A 25,766-nucleotide genomic window follows, 5' to 3' on the forward strand; every position below is an offset into this window, starting at 1 on the left:
TGATTGTGTGTGCGTATATATATTAATGGATACATAATTGTTTTACAGTCACGAAGAGTAAAAGAAGAAAATCCAGAGGTGAGCTATGGCTATTTATCTATTATTTTGCCATTTCATTGCTTTTTTGGGGTATCAAAGTCTGATCCATTTAGGGGAGATGCTTCAAAATCTCATGAAGTAGAAAGGAAAGGCACATAGACTTTGCAAGTCCTGATTCTGTCTGAGTTACTTTAGGCTGACTAGATCAGGGCAACTTACTTTGCTTTCTGAGCCTGTTTGCTCATCTGTCAGATGGGGATGATCCCAGGACTTAGAATAAAGTTGCCATGAGGATTGACAAAATCATGTACACAAAACCCTCCATAGAGTCCTTGGCATATACTAGGTAATCAATTAATTTTAACTCTTAAGATTACTGCCTTTAGAAAACATTAAGCATACAGGCAAAATGTCTTCCATGATTTTTGTTTGCAATAAAGTAGATATTAAAATGGTTAGAATCTCTTGGTTGAATCTGTTGGTCTTTGTTTTTAAATCTTCTAAATAGTACCTTAGTAGCTAAGGAGCACTCTTTCAACAGCTTCCCTTTGAGGCCTGGTCATCTTTTGATTAAGAGATCATATTTGATTCACTTCCTCCATGTGATTAATTATCCTAATGCCTAATGACTAATGATAACTGTAGTTCACAAGACTTGCTTATTCTCCTAGAGGAAATTGGAGCATATTTAAATAGCACCTAATGTTTTACAGACCTAGTAATTAGTATATACCCTGATAAATTCTCATTAAGAAAACAAAAAACTTTAGGCTACAAATGATATCTATCCCAACTTTTTTTATTAGCAGACATTTCCTTTTGATTAAATGTAGTAACTCTCATCATTCAGTCTGAAGTGGCAGTAGCCAGCTGGGTCTTATAAGGAGGAGGGCAGCAGAGGCACAGGCCACCCTTCCTTCTCCTGTTCTCTGACCCTTCTCTCTCCATCTTTCATGACACATGGATAGGCCTTTCCTGGGCATTTTCCAGCTTGCCTGCCTTCCCATGGCAGCTCTCCTTCAGATTTTGTTTTATCCTATATTTATCATATTAATTCACCTCTCCATTTCATACATAAAATATAAACTTTGGGCCAGACACAGTGGCTCACTCCTGTAATCGCAGCACTCTGGAAGGCTGAGGCGGGCGGATCACTTGAGGCCAGGAGTTTGAGACCAGACTGGCCAACATGATGAAAACCTGTTTCTATTAAAAATACAAAATTTATCTGGGCATGGTGGCTGGTGCCTATCCCAGCTACTTGGGAGGCTGAGGCATGAGAATCACTAGAACCTGGGAGGCAGAGATTGCAGTGAGCTGAGATTAGACCATTGCACTCCAGGCTGGGTGACAGAGAGAGACTCCATCTCAGAAAATATATATATCTATTTATAGATATATATATCTATATTATCTATGTAATATATAATATATATAATTATATATATAATATATATTATATATATCTATATAATCTATATATTATATATTACATAGATATATGGATATATATCTATATAATCTATATATTATATATTACATAGATATATGGATATATATCTATATAATCTATATATTATATATTACATAGATAATATGGATATATATTTATAGATAGATAATATAGATATATATATTATATAATATATAAAACATAGATAAGATATATCTATATTAAATATATAGATAATATAGATAAAATATGGATATAGCTATATATTTTATATATATATGTATATATATTTTTTATTTGGAGCTCATCACCAACCAAAAGTTGACATCTCAACTTTGATCAGAGATGTCATCCCCCTTTGTTAGGAGCAATGGTGATGAGCCCCACATGGAACACATTGGTCATAAGGATTTAAGATAATCTCTTACTATGTGCTTGTTGAAATTGCTCTGATAGCTGATTTGTCATAATAGCAGTATCTTTTTGGCAAGAATTTTTTCCCCACAGGCAGGAAGGGAAAGAATATGCAGCATGCTGTGAGTTGATCTTCAAGCATCAGTACTGACCTTCTTTAGTGGGATATGAAAGTCATAGGTGGTTTACTGCATCTAGACTCATTTGATTTCTCAGTGCATATGTCTGTTAAGATACTGATTTATAATTAAAGAAGCATATGAGTCATATGAGTAGACCTTTTATTTATGTAAAAGGATACATGTGTTTGCATGTAAACACTTCCAACAAATTTTAGAAATAACCAACCCTACCTGCTATCGCACAGCTTCTCAGGCTAGTTTTTTGACACCCATTCCTTTGACAACATTGACATTTGATTATCCTGAGCTGTATTGAGATGCTACAGTGATGCTTCCTGTGTCCTCTCAGCTTACAATTAAAGTATCCCTCTGGTTTGCCAACTACCCCAAACTACCTTCTGTAAGCAAAGCATGGAGTATTTTATTTCTCTATTATAAAGGAAATTTAAAAATGTTAAATATGTAAATATTCAGCAAATATTATTATGTGCCTACCATGTGCCCTGTCTTAGTAGGTTTAGGGGATACATCAGTGAGAAAACTAGAGCAGAATCCCTGTCCTTGTGGACCTCACATTCTTATGGGAGGAGATAAACAATGTATTATAGTCTTAGTAAGTAAGTAAATTGTGTGGTTTGTTATAATGGATAGGAGTGATAGAAAAAAAACAGGATAGGATGGGGGACTTCAGGGAGTTTAGTAGGAGTTTGTAATTTTAGATGAATTGGTCAGGATAGGTCTTACTGAGAAGAGACATAGAATAATGATTTGAAAAAGATAGGAGAATGACATAGAATAAAAACTGAAAGATCACTTCTATCCTGCTCCCCTTTTCACCCGTGACTGTCATTTCATTCCACAGAAGTCATCAGTGTACAGAATTTTTTCCAGACCTTTCCCATTTATTTCCACACTAATGTGTTCATTAAAAAATCTAGCATAATCAGGCCCAGGTGCAGTGGCTCACACTTGTAATCCCAGCACTTTGGGAGGCCGAGGTGGGCAGATTACCAGGTCAGGAGTTCGAGACGAGCTTGGCCAATATGGTGAAAGCCCATCTTTACTGCAAGTACAAAAATTAGCTGGGCGTGGTGGCATGCGTCTGTAGTACCAGCTATTCAGGAGGCTGAGGCAGAAAATTGTTCAGCCAGGTGTGGGATTATAGGCATGAGCCTGTAATCCCAGCACTTTGGGAGGCCGAGGCAGGCAGATAACCCGAGGTCAGGAGTTCGAGACCAGCCTGACCAACATGGAGAAACTCCATTTCTACTAAAAGTACAAAATTAGCTGGGCATTGTGGTGCATGCCTGTGATTCCCAGCAACTCGGGAGGCTGAGGCAGGAGAATAGCTTGGACCTGGAGGGCAAAGGTTGTGGTGAGTTGAGATCTTGCCATTGCACTCCAGCCTGGCCAACAAGAGTAAAACTTCATCTCAAAAAAAAAAAAAAATCTGGCATATCATTTTTTAAAACGTGAGTGGAATTACAAAAACTAGAAAATATTTTTGCAGCTTGCTTTATTGTTTTGGCAATCTTTCCACTTTAGGAACTATAGATCTGCCTCTTTTTTTATTAACTGACACATAGTATTGTATTAGATGAATGAAAATTGTTTATTTAACCATTTCCTTTTTGGTGAGCACTTAGGCTGCCGTTACACACATCATTCCCTTAACGTTTTTGTGTATGTATTTCACCGGACACATAAATAAGTAAATGATAGGTACTTAGAATTGTGATTGCTCTATGTGTCTGCTGATTTTGAATTTTTGCAGTTTCTATCAATAGCTGTACCAATCAGTGTATACAGCCTTTGACAGCGCACTTTATACCTGTAAACAACTTTGAGAGTGAAAATGCTTATCTGTGCCAAATAACACATTTGGTTGCCAGAGTGTTTACATTTTAATAAGTTTTTTCATGTTTGTCATTACATTTGCAATTTAGTTGTTTTTTAACTCTAAGCCACTAAAAGATTGAGATAGTATTTTATGAAAAAAAATGAGCAACATGAAAGTTTGTGTTTCTTTTGCATCTAGTAGCCACTATATATGTACATGGATGACATGAATCGGGTATGCACTGAAAGACAAACATTAAACAGGTGTGTGAGTTGGCATATATTATTTATGAATAAGTCAGAAGTGATTCTAGGGATCAGAAGACATTATATAATTGAGGCCAAGTTCAAAAAAGTAGCCTTGTTAGTACCGTGTTTAGACAGAGTAAGCTACTATAATACACTAGGGATAGACATATGTATTTTATTATCATTATACTTTAAGTTCTGGGGTACATGTGCAGAAGTGGTTTGTTACATAGGTATACACTTGCCATGGTGGTTTGCTGCATCCATCACCCCATCATTTACATTAGGTATTCCCCCTAATACTATTGCTCCCCTAGCCCCCCACCCCCCCACCCCGCTTTTCCTCCTCTAGCCTCCAACCCCTTGACAGGCGCTAGTGTGTGATGTTCCCCTCCCTGAGTCCACATGTGTTCTCATTGTTCAGCATCCACTTGTGAGTGAGCATATGCGACACTAGGAATGCTTAATGAATGAGGGGCTATTTGGCTCTTAGGAAATATGAGGTAGAATGGCCAAGTATTACAGTACTAATTGGAGAAGACTGAGAAGGCCAGAGTGGGATGTTAGTCAGAGGGACATTGAGAAGATCCACCTCATCCTGGACCATATTTGCAGATCCTCCTAAATCTAAGAGAATTTCCAGCATAATCTGTAAGGTTTTAGAGTTGCATTACTTATCTTGGGATTCAGATCTAGCTTGAGATTCATAGCCATCAACATTAGAAATTTGGCCCTGTATTCTTAACCTGATACTTTAGAAATACCGAAATATTAGTTACCCAATAGTAATTAATAATTTATAACAAGTAGATAGTTCATCTTCATTTCATTTGTTTATCATCATATTCTACTTGGTTGATGGAAGCCAGTGAAGACTAAAGGTTAATAATAATCCTAATATTAATAACTAATTAATTAAACAGATATTTAATCTGTGCTTTATTTCCATATGGCACTGTATTAAGCACTGTGAGAATTTTATAAAAGCAAAGAGAGCCCGCTAGCTGGATGCTTTTAATGTCTTTGGGGGTCAGGGGAAGGGGTGGTATTTGCAAGGATGGTTTCCTTAGGTAGTATTTCCTAGCTTATATAGCTTTTCAGCTTATATGAAACTTTTCAACTGTTATCCCATCATTGATCTTCTTTTGACCAGTGGATTTGGAATCTCTTTTTGTCAGACTCTAAAATAATAAATACATGTTTTATGACTTTTTGTTAATTTTGCATTATATCCTAATTTTCTGTATAAAAAGTGAAATTGACTTCATCTTTAAATTTATAGTTTCATTTGGGTTCATTTAACTGAGGAAGGCATTTGCTAAGACTTCTATTAAAGTAACATACTTTTTTATAGCAGCATCTCAGTTAGGTGACATGAAAATAAACAATTCACAACACTGGCTGGAAACCTTTTAAAATGCAATGTCTAGACTCAACCCACAGATTCTGATTTGGTAATTCGGGGTGATGTCCAGGCAACTCTGATTTTTAAAAAGCTGCTCACAGGATATTGATTCACAGCTAGGAACAAGGACTGGCTAGAAACACTGCATGAATTCCTCAAATCCGGAAGCCCAGACTGGAATCTAGGAAGCTGGTGGGCTCAAAATTCCTGAAGATTTGTTTTAAATATCTATGAGAAATTTCCAAAATAAAAATAAGAAAAAAGAAAATCTTTCAGAAATCTCTTGGAAAAGATATCTTTCTTTAATCAAGGGTAATGAAGCAGGTGGGAGAGGTTTTTGGCTGAAGCCCAAAACCTTTATACACAAAAGGTATATTGATATACATAAAAGGTATATTGAAACGTTTTGTTATCAAGAATGTAGACTTGGCTAATTATGGGAATGTTTCTAAATCTGGGATTTTGCTCTGAGGAGAAAATACATTTGGTATTTAAATTGAGTTAATTTTATTAGAGATTAGATGCAATGTGAAAATTATTTGTTTCCCTTATATTACTGATTGCTATTGTCACATTTTTTTAAGACTACTGTTAGCTTTTAAAAATTATTTCTATGAAAATGTGGTTTCCAAATGCCTGTAAGCTATCAAACATGTTTGTTTTATAGCCATATGTAGATGCAGAGAGAGATTTGATTTCTTCTTCCACTTTTATTATGGTTATTTTTAGTCATCACAGACTGCTTTAACCTGATACTTTCATGATACCACTTTCTAAAAGGTGTTATTGCAGGTGACTGACTTTCTGAGTAGTTGTGAGGAAAGGTAGATTTGTTCTCAGAAATCTACAGTATATCTGAAAATGACCTTTTGATTTTGGAATAATTTTCGGTTTATTGAAATGTTACAGAGTGCAGAGTTTCCATATACTCCTCTAGCAGTCTCCCTCACTCTTCTTATGTAATCCTCACAAATTTGTTACAACTCAGAAACCAGCATTGCTGCTTAACTTTTAGCTAAGCCCGAGAGTTTATTCCCTTGTAATTTGCCTACTGATGTCCCTTGTCTTTGCCAGGATCCAATCCAAGATAGCACATTGCATTTAGCTATAATATTTATGAAGACAGAAAAGGAGTTCATTAGAAAGAGCTCTTTTTCTTTTTTTTTTGAGACAGAGTCTCACTCCGTTGCCAGGCACCAGGCTGGAGTGCAGTGGCACAATCTCGGCTCACTGCAACCTCCACCTCCGGGGTTCAAGCAATTCTCCTGCCTCAGCCTCCCGAATAGCTGGGACTACAGGTGCACACCACCATGCTCAGCTAATATTTGTATTTTTAGTAGAGATGGGGTTTGACCATGTTGGCCAGGACAGTCTTGATCTCCTGACCTTGTGATCTGCCCACTTTGGCCTCCCAAAGTGCTGGGATTACAGGCAAGAGCCACTGCACCCAGCCATTAAACAGAGCTCTATGAAAAATTGGAAAGCAGATATTGTCTCTTCTCTCCATTCTGAGATCTTTTCCTCTCTTACGCTGTCCTAGGTCACTATCAATATCTGTTGCCATAGTGGTGGTCAGCATTAATCCATTATCTTTTCTTCCCCCACTGATATGATTTGGCTGTATCCCCCTCAAATCTCATCTTGAATTGTAGCTCCCATAATCACTACATGTTGTGGGAGGGACCTGGTGATAGGTGCTAAATAATTGAATCATGGTGGTGGGGTTTTCCTGTAGGATTCTTGTGATAGTGAATAAGTCTTATGAGATCTGATGGTTTTTTAAATTGTAGTTCCCCTCACATGCTCTCTTGCCTGCCACCATGTAAGACATGCCTTTGCTCCTCCTTCACCTTCTGCCATGATTGTGAGGGTTTCCCAGCCATGTGGACCAGTGGGTTCATTAAACCCCTTTTTCTTGATAAATTACCCAGTCTTGGGTAGTTATTCATAGCAATATGAAAGTGGACTAATATACCCTCCCATCAAAATACTCATTCTCTCAAATGTCCATCTTACAGGAAATTATTTAGAAGGAAAAGGAAAACCCTGATAAATTGACAGCTGCTTAATGTGTTAGCTTTCTTACAAGTTTTTACACTTAGAAGAGTATACCCAAAAACACCATGTCCTAATCCCATACAGGATCGGTAATGGTGACATTTGGAGGAATGCAGTTGGTTGTCCAGGATGATATTTTGTACAGCAGCTACCTGTATTAAGCCATCCTTGCATTGCCACCTGAGAGTGGGTTATTGAGAAAGAAAGATTTAATTGACTCACGTTTCTGCAGGCTGTACAAGCATGACACTGGCATCTGCTAAACTTCTGGGGAAGCCTCTGGGAGCTTTTGCTTATGGTGGGAGGCAAAGTGAAAACAGGCACATAATTTGGTGACAGCAGGAGCAACAGAGAGAGTGGGGAGGAGGTGCCACACATTTTTAAATGACCAAATCTTGTGTGCACTCAAGAGTTAGAGCTCACTTATCACCAAGGGAATGGTCCAAACTATTCATGAGGAAATCCACCCCATGATCCAAATACCTCCTGTCAGGCCCCATCTCCAACACTGAAGATGACTCTTTTTTTTTTTTTTTTGAGACAGACTCTCACTTTGTCACTCTGGCTAGAGTGCAGTGGCGTAATCTCAGCTCAGTGAATCTCCTCCTCCTAGGTTCCAGTGATTCTTGTGCCTCAGCCTCACAAGTAGCTGGGACTACAGGTACAAACTACCATACCTGGCTAATTTTTGTATTTTTAGTAGAGACGGGGTTTCGCTATGTTGCCCAGGCTGGTCTTGAACTCCTAGCCTCAAGTGATCCACCTATCTCAGCCTCCCAAAGTGCTGGGATTGCAGACATGAGCCACCATGCCCAGCTGAAGATTACATTTCCACATGAGATTTGGGTGGGCACAAATATCCAAACTATATCACTTCCCTGTCCAGCCTCTCCTGTGCATCTCGGCACATTTTCTGAGGGATTACCACATTGCTTTGTGCATCAGTGGAGGCTGGTTTCTTCATTGTATTCAGGGTTACACCTACACAGTGAGGTTGCAGGATGTGTGGGAGGTTCCAGCCCTCTGCCTGGTTGATTAGCTCTCCATCCTGATGATTGTGCAGGGCGGGAGATGAGTCTCCCCAAGGGAAAGAGAACTTTTCACCTCTAAATAAATTTCACTAAGGTTTTTCAGATTACAGGAGTTCTTTGACTAAAGAAGTTAAAATGCTTGCAAGTTAAAATCAGCACATTTGCAAGTGCTGATGTGGCCTTTGGTTGTATCACAAATTTAAGAGTCTAGAATCACCCTGAAAGATTCTTTGCAAGAGATCATTTGGAGTAGGCCCAGATCCTCTGGCTGGTTAATGAATACAGGCTGTTCTTTTAACATAGTCATTTCCTCCTAACATTTTATTATAAAAATTTTAAATACAGCAACATTAAAACATCTTATAGTGAACTCCCTATACCCATAATCTAGGTATCATCATTACTGTACTTGCTCTATCACATATATATCCATCTTTTCATCCTTCAGTCCACCTTAACTTTTTGATGTATTTTAAAGTAAATTGCAGACATCAATACACTTCTCCCTATTACTTCAGTACTACCATAGTTATTTTGGAAGAAGCATGGAAAGTAAGATTGTTACGCTCTTAAACTTTAGAGAGCTCTTGCCACAAAGAATTTTTGATGATTTTTCATTTAGAATTGATATTAAGTTTAGAAATGGGAGATCATTTTCATTGCTGTTTGTTTTTGAGTTTCTTTTTGTTTTTCCAGTTTTGCTGCAGGGCAGAGTTCACAAAAGTGGAGCTCGGGGCAGAAATCATGTGGGTGTAACCTTAGAGTTGGGTTTGTGACTTTGAGAGAGGAGTATAACCTATCACTTTAGCACTCCTCTTTGGTCAGTGTCTTTTAAAAATGCAACGATCCTGATGTATTTTTGAAATACCATTGATAATTGCTCATAGTTATGATTAAAGGGGAAGGTTTTATGAACGCTAACATCCTTTCATTGAGGGTCCATTAACCTTAGATGAAATTGTGCAACAAGAAAAAATTATCTTAGGACATCTTTCAGTTATCGTATTTAAAATATCCGATAATTTATGCCTTTTTACTTTAGCTTAGTGGGGTTCTTTTAAAACACAATGAGGGTTATTTGGGGAACTTGGTGGAGACACAGATTCTCTTCCATCTTTGTGGAATTCTGAGTCATAGGCTGGGAGGAGCTACGGGTCTTTAACACTTGTCCTAGGTGATTCCAACACAGGTAGTCAAAGTGCCGCACTATGGGAAACATTGCTTTATGATCTTTTGAAAACGATTGTAGCTGATAATTGGGACTTAATATAACTGCACTCACCCTGTCTCCTTTGGGCTTTCTTGAATGCTGTAACCGTGCCTCTCTTAACAGATTGCAGTGAACTCGAGCACCATCCCCCAACAAATACAGTCCCTCTCTGTGCACGACTCTCAGGTATGTTTCTCTGCCAGTCATTTTGTTTGAGATGCTTGTAGACAGATCTATTTTTTAAAAAACCAACATTTTAAAAAGATAGACAATTTCAAGGTAGTGTCACCTTATTAAGGTCTCTTTTTAAATAGGTTGCTATTGACCATGCATTGTGGGACCTCCAACCTTTAAATGATAGGCTCAGGAGTGAGAATTGATTACCACACTGCTCCTGAAGTTTGCTGGCACTGTGGAAAAGAAGAAAATGAAAGAAAATGACACCATTCTGTTATATTCCAGCCCCAGAACATTGTGGTTAATTGATACTTTCTTTTTTTTTTCCTGGTTGGATTTCTATAACCTGTTTTCCTAATTCTGTTATCATTGAATTTTATGGACCAATTCATCTCTACAACTTGCCTTGTAAAAATAATAGTCCAGTGACTGTGACACACATTTATAATGCATATTTATTAAAGCTATGGGACAGAAGATGTGTGCTGTGAGTCATGGTGGGTGATGATGAGGGATGTTGAGCAAACCAGGGGAAGGCCTCCCTAGGCCACAGTCTTGCATTCTGGTTCTGCTATATAATTAACAGGCAAGACCTTTTGTTCTCAAAGTGGTTGTACTGTAAAACATCACCACCATCAGGATCATAATTTTCTTTCTTTCAAACTCTGCATATTCAATTTAAATTCGTTTCTGTTCTACTTGGTCTGTGTTTTATAAAATAGCCATATATTGGAGAGATAATTAGAGTGATTTTGTTGGCGTGAGGAAGTCAGGAAATCTTTTTGAGGTCAGATAGCTAATGCTGGGCCCTTATTTTATAGCTGAAGAAGTAAAGGCTTGTAGAGGTGAAGTGGCTCCCCCACAGTCACACCACTGGCTAGAGGCCGAGCCAGGATTCGGTTTAGCTCTTTACGCTGAATCAGGCAACTCAGTAAGAGACCTTGAGATAAAATGCAGGGATTGGTTGAGTGATGAAAGGCAAGTTAAGAATAATAATGGATCAGAGGGCAGAGAGAGTAAAGGAAACAGGAAGAGGGATTAGGATAACTCGTACTGGAGAGCATTTTATGACTCATTTTTATATATATCATTTTATTCTCCCAGCAACCTTTTAAGGCAGGCATTACTCCCATTTTGTGAATGGGAAAATAGATACAGAGAATGACTTGCTCATGGTTGCATTTCAGGTCAGTGGCAGAGCCAAGTCTTGACCTGAAATGCCTTATTTTTTGTGCTCCAACAATAAGATCTACTCATGTCCCAGGATTCCCTGAGAATCGGGAGAGGCTGTATGGTGGAGATGTTCAATGGTTAATAATCTATATTCAAGAAAATGGGCTCTAGGTGAGAAAGGCAGGAGAGATAAACAGTGGCTGAATCTTCTGGGTTCCACCTTCGTCTGCATTGCAGGGTTTAAGGTGCCCAGCCTTTGCGATCCCCAGGTTTCAATGGTAACAGTCCATGGTATGAGTTGTGAGGTGCCGCTTGAGGTAGCTGATGCTTCTTTGGACTTACTACAGCTTATACAAGTTGTTCATGATGCCCATCCTATGGCTGAGGCTTTTTGTATGAAACATTCATATCCACAGTTGTGGTGGGAATTAGGTACCATTATAGCCTTCACACAGGTGTTACAATGCCAAACAAGGCCTGTTTGTATAAGGATCTAGTTTTGAAATTTCCAGAAAGAAACAGCTATATGAATCAAGTGATCCTGTGATTTTATTCATTCCTTTCCTGATACAGTTTGTAACACCATTTGCTGTTTTCTTTTTAAAGGGCCCTCCCAATGCTAATGAAGACCTCAGAGAAGCTGCTTCTTGTGCCGTGAACCTTGTTTTGAGATTAAGGTAAATAATACTGTTGTTTATTCTGTACTGTTTTTCCTATCGTACAATTTTTTAATCTCTTTTGATAACTCTTCATAATATTAGCATAAAATAAAATCGTTAGCTTATTTGATTTCCCCAAACCACCAGTGTATGCTGTATTCCCAGGGCTAATTGTGCTCTTCTAATTGCTTGCTAAAGAAGAATAAGAAAGAAAAGCACCATATGAGTGTGTCTGCCGGCTCAGTGTACCTTTCATTAAGTTTTTTTTTTTCCTTGCCTTTTCTTTCTTAGGTTTCTTTTTCTTTTTTACAATGTAAGATCACAGTAAGAGATTTTTAATGAGTTTCTTTCACACTTCAGCAGTCGGTCTCTGACAGAAATAAACCATGCTTGTACTACAGGTTGCCTGTTCAGAACATTTTTCAGTGGCAAGTTTGATCAGCCACTGTGGAGAAATGACAGATATATTTTGAAAGAAATCTCAGTCTTCTAGGAAATGGATACAAATATGGTGCCTGACAGTATGGTCTTTCTCTGCAGTCGAGTGAATGAAAGCGTTTTCTGTTTTAAGGATTTTTTTTTTTTAATTTAAAGGTTCATCTTTGTGATATTCTTTGCTAAGAATTTGGCATCTCAAGACAAAGGAAAACTGTTTGAACTAATTATAAGCAGCTTAGTTTACCAGTTCCATCAGAATACTGTCACATCTTTAAAGACGTTTTAAAAGAAGTTATGCATATGTTCTTTTCACCATTAACAAATAATGCATGTGGCTACTAGGCATTTTCAGAGTTGTAGGTACAAAAAGCGGGCTCATCCTCAAGGTTAGTTTCTACCTCTCTGTGTTACCATAGTCCATCTGAGAAGATCATCAGCACCGTAATCACCCCTCATTTCTGATGGTGATTTATAGTCTCCAGTGCATTTTCACCTACTTAGCAGGGGAACCCCACGGTACCCTTGGTGTGATTCAGTTCAGAGTTGATTTCACAGTCAAGTGAAATTATTACAAGGCTGTTTTCCTTACATTTGAGAGAAGCCTTGATTTTTATTCACAGTTAGTGAACTTAGCAATCACTAAAGAACGAGATAGCCCATTCCCTTTTTGTTTGACTTTAGAATTAGATACTTCTTTTATTTATATTTTACTTGTTCAATTATTCATTAATTCAGCGCATATTTATGAGGAGCCCACTCTGCACCAGGAACTCTGAGCCAGGTTCATGTTTGTCATTGAAGTGCAGTGGTAAGCAAGACTACCGAGGTTTTAGTCTAGCCCACTGAGCATGCAGTGTTGGACGTGACCTTTAGAATTCAACAGTCAAATCGCCTACTTTATATATGCGGGAATCTTTTTTTAGTGTCCCTTCGGGATGTTTTACCTAGCTTCTGTGCATACTAAAGCTCACGTTTTCTCCATGATTGCCCCTTTAATACTAAAAAAGCCTTAATTGTTTGATGGTTCTTCCTCCTTCTGAAGATTAAACTGACTTTTCTGTTCTGGGCTCCTGTGGGCTGTAATTCTTCCCCTTAGTGGAAGTATCGGGCTGTCTGGATAAAAGTCTCCTGGAAAATGTGTCAAACACACACTACTGAGCCTTAACTTTAGATACTGTTTTGCCCTGGGCGGTAGAGCAATATAGGACAAATGCATTCCCTTATTTTTTCTGAGACCCATTTTTATATTTGCAAGTCATGTTCTTCTCTTTTCTTAGACAAAATACTATAAGAATCTTTAGCCTTTTTCATGTCATACAGTTTCTCTATATTGCTCTTGCAATCCTACTTGCTCACCTTTATTTAGTCTGTTTCTGCCTTTGTTGTATTTTCTCTTGTGGGTGTAGGTTGTTTTCCTGTTTGTGGCTTAGATAACTAGTCACACATGATGCTCCAGGAAGAAAGGGTCCAGTGTTCAAATATGTCAAGAGACAATGCACAGTATTCATCCATCTGTGTGTGTGCACACCTACCCACATGCGTGCACAGACACCTTTTTTGGAAATCAGAAGGAATATTAATATATTAAATATTTTAAGAAGTTCTATAGGAAGGGAATTTGTTTAACTTTCTTTAAAACCTATTTGACCTCATAACTCTTTTTATGTGGTTATTTTGTGTCCATTTTGTATGTAGCGCCCATATTTAAATACAGGATTTTAGATGTGCTCTGAGCAGGCTGTAATGCAACATTAAGATCATCTGATTTTTTTTTTGTAATCCACACTTTATATTTCACCTAAATCAGCCCGAATTTTCATTGCCTTTTGAAATATCCATGCACATTGGTGATATGTTGAGCATCACTCGGCAGCCAAACAGAACAGCTGATTTTTTTTAAAGGGTTACCAAGCCTAATTCTGAACTGCAGCTCTAGATACAACTTATTATTTGTCACTAATAATTAACCTGATGGTTTTGATTCATTTCTTGTCCACTGTATATTTCAATCATGATCATCAATGTGTCGTATTAGTTCCAGTGTTTGGATATATGTCCATTGCCAATGTGATTAACTTGCCTTTTAATCTTTACCAAAAACGTTGTTTAAGGTGTTTAGTAGTTTGAGGGAGAAGAGTTTTCTGACATCTGTTAGAAACCACTCACTGTTGGAGTGACTTTCAACAATGAATTAATGTTCTTTGGTACAGTTGTTTAACCAGCAACAAATTCAATGGACTCTACTGTCTTTTAGTGGACATGTAACCAATTATTTAGAAGGATTTCATAAAGGGTCTATTATATGTGTTGTTGAAATTAACATGTATCACATCAGTGGCATTTTCCTGAATCTAACAACATATAAACACTTTCAAATAATGGAAATGTATTGTAGTTTGACTTATTTTCTGTGAACACATGTTGAAGTTAATTGTTGGTACATTTGTCTACTTAGGTTGCCATTAAAAAAATACCATAGACTGGGCATCTGAAGCATCAGAAATTTATTTTCTCATAGTTGTGGAGCCTGGAATCTGGGATCAGGGTGTCAGCATGACTGGTTTCTGGTGAAGGCTCTCTTCTTGGCTTGTAGCTATCTCTCTGCTTACTGAGTCTTCACATGGTAGAGAGGAAGTGAGAGCAAGCTCTCTGGTGTCTTGGGTCCCACTCTCATGACCTCACCTAAACATAATTACTTCCCAAAGGCCTCATCTCTAAATACCATCACATGGAGGTTTAGGGCTTCAACATAGGAATTTTTTTCAGGGTGGGGCACAATTCAATATGTAGCAGTTGGTATATATTTTTTTCACTAAGTGTTTACAGGCTAGTTATTTAGCCTATCACTTTTCATATTTGTGAACTCATGACTCTCAGAAATTATTGTTGAAGTAGCATGGAAGGGGGATGTCCTTGTAGTTCAGTTTGAGAAACAGCCTTTGAAAATTCTAAGTTGAATGCCATTACTTTTTTGTGATCACTTTGTTCTAAAGTAAATGAAAATGGTAAATTGATTCATTCTATAAATATTTATTGAGCACTTACTATGTTCATGGCATTGTTCTAGGTGCTGTAATGTACCAGTAGAAAAAAAGAAAAGGCAGCCTTCTTACCCTCAAGGAGCTACATTCTAGAGCCAGGGAGAGGAAGAATTTAAATATTCAAATTGCATGTTTGATATACCAAGTTATCTGAAGGAAAACGATGGTATTCTGTATTATCTAAGATGTATTATATTTATTTTGCTGTGTGAAAAGCTACCTACAAACTTAGCAACTTAAAACAACATCCATTTATTACCTCAGTTTCTGTAGGTTGGAAGTCCGGGCACAGTTGAGTGGGGTAGCCTACTCAGTGTCAGGCTGAAATTAAGGCATGCTCATCCAGAGCTCACGGTCCTCTTCCAAGACTTTTTGGGCTGCTGGCAGAATTTAGCCCCTTGCAGTTGTAGATTGAGGCCCTGAGCTCCTACATACAGCCCATGAACAGTTTACAGCATGACTGCTCTCCTTTTCAGGAGCAGCCGTAGACCAATTCCCCCACTCCACCCTCACCCCTAAGGCCTCGGTATTTCCATTTTTTTACCTGATTAAGCTGGCCTCACCCAGGATAATCTCCCTTTTGATAAACTGAAAATCAACTGATTTGGAACTTTAATTACATCTTCACCTTTGCTGTATGACACAACTTAATTGCAGGAGTGACATCCCATCATAGTTATAGGCCCTGTTCATGCTCAAGAGGACGGATGATGCAGGGCCTTAGCATTAAGGGCCCATGTTGGGGCCCTTAGCCTACAATACCAGGTTTTGGCCTGAAAGTATGGAGGAATGGAGTTACTATTTCCTGAGATGGGCAAGAGAGTTGGAGTTGTAATTGGGATGGAATCAAGAACTCAGTTTTGCACATGTTAAGCTTGAGTTGTCTATGAGGTTATATCAGGTAGGGATTAGGATGCATGATTTCAAAGATGTCTGGGCTAGAGATGTAGATATGGGAACTGTTGGTGCCTATGGCATTTAAAGTTATGAAATGAGTGGAATCATCTGGGAATAAGTGATGGCAGAGAAGAAAAGTGGGCTGCTATTGTCACTGGTGTTGTATAGATAAGCATCCACTGATTGAGAAGGAGAGGCTGGTGAGGTACAGAAGAGAGTGATGTTCCTAAAAACCAAATAGAGGAAGTATTTGAAGAAAGGGAAAGTGAACACCTGCATCAAATGCTATCAGTAGATCTAGATCAAGTATATTTGCAAAATGAAGTGCATGCCTGAACTTTACAAGAATGTTATCAGTGGAGTGATGGGGACAAAAGCCTGGTCCCATTGTGTTCAAGAGATTGACAAGAGAGAACAGGGGATAACAAGGATCGAAAACTCGTTAGTACAGATAACTCTTGTGAGAAATTCTCAACACAGGAGCAAAACTATGGAGTGATAGCTCAATGAGAATATTAGGTAAAGGAAGATTTTTTAAAAAAAATCATGTTTACAGATGAATGGGAACGATCCAATAGAGAAGGAAAAATTGAATGAGGGAGGGGACAGTGCAAGACTGATGTTCTCAAATGGGTGAACAGCGATGATCCCCAGACATCAGTTAGACTGGAGAAAGGAGAGGTCATCTCTTGGATGGTGCAGCCACCATCAGGGGAAGGCAGGCAGGGGAGGCAGATCGAGGTGCAAAGAGACTATACCTTGCGTGGAAGTCTTCTTCTGTTTCTGTTTTCTCAGTAAAACAGGGAGTGTCATTAGCTGAGAGTGAGGAAGGAAAAGAAGGTGATGGAGGTTTTAGAAGAGAGAATGATTGTGTAGGAAAGCAAGAGAGTAGATTTTCTGGGGAAATGTGGAAGGATTAACAGGCTGGAATGGGGATCACTGGAGATTAATAATGACCTGGCACGTAAGAGAGAAAGTGTATGTGTGTGTGTGTGTGTGTGTGTGTGCGCGTGCACGCATGATGATAATTAAGGAAACACAACATGTAAAAACATTCATAGAGGACTAGGCACGGTGGCTCATGCCTCTAATCCCGGCACTTTGGGAGGCCAAGGCAGGCAGATCACTTGAGGCCAGGAGTTCGAGATCAGCTTGGCCAATATGGTGAAACCCTGTCTCTACTAAAAATACAAACGTTAGCTGGGCATGGTGGTGCATGCCTGTAATCCTAGCTACTCGGGAGGCTGAGGCATGAGAATCACTTGAACCTGGGAGGTGGAAGTTGCAGTGAGCGGAAATTATGCCATTTCACTCTAGCCTGGGCAACAGAGCAAGACTGTGTCTCAAAAAAGTAAATAAATAAATGAAAATGAAACATTCATAGAGGATTCTGTGAGCATAGCAATGGGCCCCCAATTTAGAAACACTGTTTAAGTCATAAATAAATACGAGTAATAGAATTGCTGTCAAACTGATCTCTTGTGTGTAGAGTGACAGTCCCCTCCCCCTTCTCTCACTCCAGCACCCTTCAAAGGTCTGACTTCCTTCTTTTATAGCCTTCAAAGTTACAAGCTCTTTGAGTATCAAAACCCCACTATCCAGTGTTGTTCCCCGCTGCACAATTTCTTTATATCCATTCCCCATTTGAAATCTACTTGGGATCATTTGCACCACCTCTCTGCCTGAACAAGCTATTTCCTAAACCATCCTATGTGATAGGGAGCTGGAAGACTGCTCTTGACTGATGTTTTTGAGATTTTAAAAATCCATGCCCTCTTTTGCACCTTCCTCATTTGTTTCCATCTCCATTCAAGACTCTGATACATTTGTATTCATTTGTACATATACATATCTACATGCACACACATCTGTGCCTGCATGTGCACACATACACATGGATTTGTATATGCCCTCACTCTGAATCACTGCTCAATGCAATGCATGGTTGTTGGGTACTGCATTTCTTATTCCCTGAGCCTATCTGGGTGTTATATTCATGTGTGTTATGCTCCACAGGCTGGTGAGAAGGAGACTTTAGTTCAGGCCAACTTTTCATCAGTCCTTAACTAATGCTATGTGGGTCGCTGCCCTCTCTACCTCTTGGAAAGGTCACTGTGACTTTCTTTTTGACATAGCATTTTACAGCCCTATCTGCTGGGAATGTGGCTTCCTTCCTCACTACACACCCCCACCCCTTCCCCCAGAAGCTCACCTTCATTCTGTTAAGTAGGAAACTGGGAAATATTTTCCTTTTCAAAATGTCACACTCTGCAAGAAAAGACAAATACGTTGTGGCTACAGGTAGTGTATTTCTCCACAATTTATTTATTCCTGGAGATCGTAGGCAAAAATCTGAGGAGGCAAAAGGGTAGTTTCTTCTTTGAAAAAAATATACTATTGCTTTAATTTGCTGTTATATGCAACATTGGAGAACAGCATTAGACCTTAAGGCTCAGTGTTAAGTGCTGGAGATCGTTAAAATGCAGATTTGCCTTTTTCTTTTGTGTTTTGCAAATATTCTCTTGTCCATTGTATATATGATAATGTCATTAATGATATAAAAAAAGTGAGTCATCAGAAAGCCAGTACAAGATAAGGAAATCCTCCCAAATACTAATCTCAGGAGAAAAATACCAAGTGGGCCATCTTGTAATTTATATACTGTCAGTAGATGGTAATACAGTTTCTGGGTTGAGTCAAGCATTATACAAATATTTTTCCATTAGTATATTTTTCAACAAATAAAATAGTCATGCATTTAGCATAAAACATGTTTATTAGAATTAGGCTTAGTTACTTGGAAAATGATAAATCTATCAGTTAAATTATTAATTCCTTTGTTTTAGATGCTGTTCATACTTTGACAGCTCAGCCCTATGGATGGCATTTACACTTTTGCTGAAGGCAGCCCTGCCAATTTTCCTACATAGTTATGCTGGCATGTTGTGTCCCATCAACTTGCTCATCATGAATTTACCTTATTATTATGTAGCAGTATCATTAGACCTTGAGGGACCAGTTAAAGACCCCAGATCAGCACGGCAGCTTCATGCTGGTAGGGAAAAATGATCTCTAGTGTGGAATATTTATTTTAACAGAAATCCTTCAGCATGACAGTTGTTGCCTAATTCAATTTATTATTTTAGCTTTGTTAGTAAAAGATACACTTATCCATTTGTAAAGAACAGACTTAGTCAATTATGATTTCATAAAGAAAGCTGAATGTGTTAGAAACGAAGTTGACCACCGTTTTAGCATGAGTATGCCAGAATTCTAATTCCATCATCATTCAGGAGGAATTAGAATTCTTAATCTGTTCTTCAGCCTGTAAAATAGGGTTAATTGCATAATTCTTACCAGTCAAGTGGCTGGGAGGCTTGATTAATTTTTTCCCTGAAAGGTTAAATTGTGTGGGCATAGTGTTCGGTTACACAATGCTTTTTTAGTACATGTTCTTTCCCCCACCGCAGCAAACTACTTATTTACTGCTTTTTTTGTGCAAGGCTTTGTTGAAAATTCAAAGATGAATAAAGCAAGATTTCTGCACTCAGAGAGCTTACCATGTAGGCGGAGAGATCAGATCCCGCACAAGTGACCATAATATAAGGTAGAGGGTGATAAATGCAGTAAGAAGAGAGATAAAACTAAGAGCTGTGAGTGGTTGGAGGAAGGTGAAAGCCCTTTTGTTTAGATGTTATCTTTGATGTGCTTGTTCCCATAGTAACCAGTGTTTTTTGTTGTTGTTGTTGTTTTTTTTCAACCAAATTTTGAGAAGAGTAATAGAACGAGTCCAGGGGCAGTGTCAGGCTTTAGTCTTTGGTAAGGGGTTTACCCGTTTTAACTTTTTTCTGAAAAGACCACATTTGTTTTTTGGTAGAGTGGTATATGTAGGTAGCAATTTAATAGAAATACAGTGCTTTGATCCAGAAAAACATCTGGCAATTTTACTTCATTTTTGGCTGTTCTCCTTTGGTTATTTTCTTTTTTGTATGAGAATTGGAGTCACTGATGCACATCTTGGCTTTATTAGCGAGTGGTATCTTTAAAAAAGATGAAATGCCTACTATGTGCCAGGAACTACGATAAGCACATTATTTGCTTTGTCTTGTTTAATCATCATAAAACCACCATGGCATCCATCCTGTTGTTACCAGCATTTCACAGGTAGGAGATTAAGATTTAAAGTAATGAAGTAATTTGTTTAACACCATAAAGCTCATAAGAAACAGAGATGGGTCCGGAACCTCGGTCAGTTTAACATGTTGGTCCTTGTTCTTCCCTGACCCTGTGGCCTTACTCTATTCAGTCCCATTTAGAATACCGTAAGAAACTCCTGTATTTTGGGGATTGTTACATTTACCTGTCTTCTCATTAATGTTTCACACAAATATTCTTTTAACAATGTTTCCCAACAAACTCATCATTAACTGTTATGAGAGGAATATTGGAAAATATTTTTCTTGGAGGAGATGCTAAAGATGCTGCTGCAAATATCAACTGGCGTTTACTGTGTTTTAATAATTTTTCAGGCACTGCCACATCACTTGCTTGATTTAGTTTTTCCTTTTGTCCTACATTTGCTGCTGACAGATGAAACCGAAAGATCAGAGTTGTTAAGTGGCTTTCCTGCGGTCACAGCTGTAATTCTCCAGCTGGCTGGCATATGGGTCTTCCGACACTAATTCAGTGTTATTGATGATATGGTATAGGGAGATAGTATACATACAGTGATAGAAGGTCGTGTAAGGTGTTGCCTTTGGCATATACAGAATCATTCTGCTGGTAAACATACTAAAGGAAAGAAGGTTTGTATTCAGAAAAATTTGGTACAAAGGAAGCAGAATAGAAGAATGAAAAACCATTCATTCTGAGATAATACTGTTTTTTTTTCTTGACAGTTGAGCAAGAGGACATTGTGAGTACAAATACTTTGAGCAATAGAGGATATATAGAGTTCTTTAAAGATATTTATTCTTTATTTTCAAGCCATAAATGATCATCTTAGAAATTGAGAAATGGAAAATAAAGAAATCACATCATCTATAATCTCACCACCCAGAAATAATTATTGGCCTCTTGATAAATATTCTTCCAGACTTTTTTCTACATACATGTTAATGTAGATTTTAAAATTTTTAAATGTTATTATATGAACTTTTATTATAAAACAACACACATTGTTTTCTAATCTGCTTTGTTTATCTTGGTAGTATGTCCTGGATACCTTTCCATATTGATGAATACAAATCTATAGAATCCTTTCTCATGGCTTCCTTGTATTTTGATTGAATGCACCAAAACTTGTATTACTGAAAAAGTATTATTTGATATTGAGGGAGTTCCCAGTTTGTCAGTATTGTAGCATATCAAAGATTAAATGTACAAGAATGATGTTTGAAAACTGCCCAGTAGGAAAATCTCTTTTAGCCTTGAATTTTGACCTTAGTGAAATGCTCTTAGACGTTGAGAAGCCTGAAGATACAGAACTGAGTAAGCCCAGTATCAAAGCACATGGGGATTACTTAGGAGCTGATTCTGGCTCTTAGGTCAGCAGAGGTTGTCATCATCTGTGTAGCAGCAGACATGGCTTCCTCGCTCTGTGTTGGTGCTGAGTTCTTACAGCAGGGTTTTAACGAGGTCCCTGTACTGAGAGGCTACAAAACTGAATTATTTCTAAATGTAAGAGGGTTCCATTTTGAAGCTGTTCTTTTGGAGACTTCCTTCGAAAGCTTATTCTTTAAAAAATCCTCCCTTAGCCGCTTGCTGTGAGCACCCAGGGGTTAGAAGAAGTAGCCTGTGTTGTACACAACAGTTGGAGGAGATGAGAGATCACCTTTATGCTCTGTGAGCCTTACACAATGGCTAGCATGTTAAAGACCCTGAATAATGTGTACTGCACAGGTGCCAACTGAATGATTTTTAATGAAAGGTGTATTTTACAAACAATGGTATCAAGATGCTTCACAAGATGTTATTTGCAGCTTTTATTTTGATATTACAGTGGATATATGTACAGAAAATACTCCTTTGCTATATTTCTTTATTTTTTTTTTTCTTTTTCTTTTCTGAAACCGAATCTCACTCTTGTTACCTAGGCTGGAGTGCAGTGGTGTGATCTTGGCTCACTGCAATGTCTACCTCCCGAGTTCAAGCTATTCTCGTGCTTCAGCCTCCCAAGTAACTGGGACTACAGACAGCACCACCATGCCCAGCTTATTTTTGTACTTTTAGTAGAGATGGAGTTTCACCATGTTGGTCAGGCTGGTCTTGAACTCCTGACCTCAGATGATCCACCCACCTTGACCTCCCAAAGTGTTGAGATTACAGGTGTGAGCCACTGCACCCAGCCTGCTAGATTTCAACTACAAAAATTCCAAGGCAAATTAATCCCTTTGACATAATCTCCTACATTTTGTTCTTTTAAATACTTCTCCGTTAAGACAAAAATGGACTTTTTAAGGTACCTACTTTAAAGCATTTTTTCTGCATGCTTATCTATCTAAAGACATGAAAAGATTCATGAGAAAGAAGCAAAAGTTCATAGAAGGTGTGAAGAGTCCTAGAAATCTGAGCAAACAGTCCAGCAGGCAAGAACTGTGAGGACAGGTTCTGTGTCAGAGAATAAAAGAAGGGATGCTAAACAAGGGCCTTGCCCAAGTATTCCCTGCCCTCCATTTAGACCCTGCTGTGTTACCTCCTGTCGGCTTGTCAGAGTATCTATTGGCAGTTCCTACCTCTAGGTCTCAGGACAAACTCTCATTGTTCACATGTTAAAGTGTGGATGTGCTGTGTTTCTTCCCACAGAGCCTTCTTTGGTAGAAGGTTTCCTAGTTAAAAAAAAAAAAAGTCTTCCTCATTCTTTTTTCACTAAAAGAATAGTGAAGCCAAACACATGTAGGCAGCTAAATGATGGAAGCTGGCATGCCTCTGTAGAGCTTACCCATGGCTATCTCTCTGAGGCAGGGCATTTTCAGGGGAGCTTTCATCTCAGAGAAGTAGGGTGAATTGTGCTGTGTCATATGACCAGTGTCAGTGCCAGGAATCAAACACCAATATCAACCTTAAAAGTAGAGTGGAGGGGAGGCGGATCGAAGAGGGCCACATAGGAACAGCTCTGGAGTACAGTTTCCAGCAAGAACAATGCAGAGAGTGAGTGAACACCACATTTCCAAATGAGTTATTACTGCTCATAGACTAGGAGATTCCCGGGCAGAAAAGTGCCACGAGTTTTCAGCACAGCTGTTTCAGCCATCGCAGCGGGTCTCTGCACAAAAACTCACACAAATCTGGGTGGCCTTTTCAACTGGTGCCTGGAACACCTGGGAGACAGAGCTGCCCATTCAGCTGAAAAAAAAGGGGGCTGAAACAGGGAGCCAGGTCATCTGGCTCTGTGGGTCCCACCCCACAAAGACCAGCAATCTGAAATGCTCTTGTTTCGCAGCAAGTGCAGCTGGACCTGGGACTGTCCAGCTGTGTTGGGGGAAGGGCGTACACCATTACCAAGGCAGTCCACCATTATGGAGGCAGTCTGCCACTACAGAGGCAATCCACCATTACTGAGGCAGACCACCATCACCGAGGCAGTTCTAACTATAACTCTATAAACAAAACCATAAGGAAGTTCACACAGAAGCTGGGCAGAGCCCACAGCATATCAGCAATGCCTCTGCTGGCAGAGTGTGAGTAGGATACCTCCTTGCTGGGCAGGGCAGCTCTGAAAAAAGGCAGCAGCACATTAGGAACTTATAAATAAAACCCCACCTTCCTAGGACAGAGCACCTGGGAAACAAGGTGGTTATGAGTTCCGCTGCAGCAGACTTAAATGTACCTGCCCAACAGTTCTGAACAGAACAATGGAGCTCACAGCTCAGCACTTGAGCTCCTGTAAGGGACAGACTGACTCCTCAAGCAGCTTCCTGACTGCCATAGATCCAAAGAGTCACCTCATAAAGGAGCACTCAGGCTGACATCTGGCGGGTATCTTTCTGGGACAAAGATAAAAGAAGAAGAAACTGGCAGCAACCCTTACTGTTCTGCAGCCGCCACAAGTGACTCCCAGGCAAGCAAGGTCTGGAGTGGACCTCTAGCAGTCCTACAGCAGAGGGGCCTGATTGTTAGAAAGAAATAACTTCATCATCAACAAACTGGACATCCACTCAGAGACCCCATCCGAAAGTCAAGAACTAAAGACCACAGGTAGGCCAGGCGCGGTGGCTCAAGCCTGTAATCCCAGCACTTTAGGAGGCCGAGGTGGGTGGATCACGAGGTCAAGAGATCGAGAACATCCTGGTCAACATGGTGAAACCCCGTCTCTACTAAAAATACAAAAAATTAGCTGGGCATGGTGGTGCATGCCTATAATCCCAGCTACTCAGGAGGCTGAGGCAGGAGAATTGCCTGAATCCAGGAGGCGGAGGTTGCAGTGAGCTGAGATCCCGCCATTGCACTCCAGCCTGGGTAACAAGAGTAAAACTCGGTCTTAAAAAAAAAAAAGACCACCGGTAAAGAAATCCACAAAGATAGGAAGCAACCAGCACAAAAATGATGAAAACACCAAAAACTAGAATGCCTCCCCTCCTCCAAGGGATCACAACTCAACACCAGCAAAGGAACAAAGCTGGGTGGAGAATGAAAACTGACTGAAACAGGCTTGAGAAGGTGGGTAATAACAGACTTCTCTGAGCCAAAAGAGCATGTTGTAACCCAATGCAAAGAAACTAAGAACCTTGGTGAGAATAAACAGCTTAGAGAGGAATATAAATGATTTAATGGAGCTGAAAAACAACACAAGAACTTTGCGAAGCATACACAAGTTTCAATAGCCGAATCAACCAAGCAGAGGAGAGGATATCAGAGATTCAAGATCAACTCAATGAAATAAAATGAGAAGGCAAGATTAAACAGAATGAAAAGAAATGAACAAAGCCTCCAAAAAATTTGGGATTATGTGAAAAGACCGAATCTACGTTTGATAGGTGCACCTGAATGTGATGGAGAGAATGAATCCAGGCTGGAAAACACTCTTCAGGATATTATCCAGGAAAACTTCCCCAACCTAGCAAGGCAGGCCAATATTCAAGTCCAGGAAATACAGAGAACACCACAAAGATATTCCTCAGGAAGAGCTACCCCAAGGCACATAATTATCAGAGTCACCAGGGATGAAATGAAGGAAAAAATGCTAAGGGAGCCAGAGAGAAAGGTTGGGTTACCCACTAAGGGAAGCCCATCAGACTCACAGCAGATCCCTCAGTAGAAACCCTACAAGCCAGAAGAGAGTGGGGGCCAATATTCAATATTCTTAAAGAAAAGAACTTTCAACCCAGAATTTTATATCCAGCCAAACTAAGCTTCATAAGCGAAGGAGAAATCAAATCCTTTATGGACAAGCAATTGCGGAGAGATTTCGTCACCACCAGGCTTGCCTTACCAGAGCTCCAGAAAGAAGCAGTAAACAAGGAAAGGAATAACCACTACCAACCACTCCAAAAATGTACCAAATGGTAAAAAGCATCAACAAAATGGAGAAACTGTGTAAACTAATGGTCAGAACAACTAGTT

The 25,766-nt window shown here is 39.1% G+C and overlaps 1 protein-coding gene across 4 annotated transcripts in view; it reads left to right on the forward strand.

Annotated features, from left to right (window-relative positions):
- The window catches only part of STK39 (serine/threonine kinase 39), a 316,648-nt gene that overhangs the window by 171,334 nt on the left and 119,548 nt on the right, over window positions 1–25,766 (forward strand). For all 4 annotated transcript variants that reach the window (XM_035304622.3, XM_035304624.3, XM_008998770.5 and 1 more), the window contains 3 exons: window positions 49–78; window positions 9,944–10,006; window positions 11,777–11,847. In XM_035304622.3, the coding sequence (XP_035160513.1) occupies window positions 49–78; window positions 9,944–10,006; window positions 11,777–11,847 (164 nt within the window). The remainder of the gene's footprint in view (window positions 1–48; window positions 79–9,943; window positions 10,007–11,776; window positions 11,848–25,766) is intronic.

This window comes from Callithrix jacchus, chromosome 6, assembly GCF_049354715.1.
Source record: "Callithrix jacchus isolate 240 chromosome 6, calJac240_pri, whole genome shotgun sequence".
Lineage (NCBI taxonomy): Eukaryota > Metazoa > Chordata > Mammalia > Primates > Cebidae > Callithrix > Callithrix jacchus.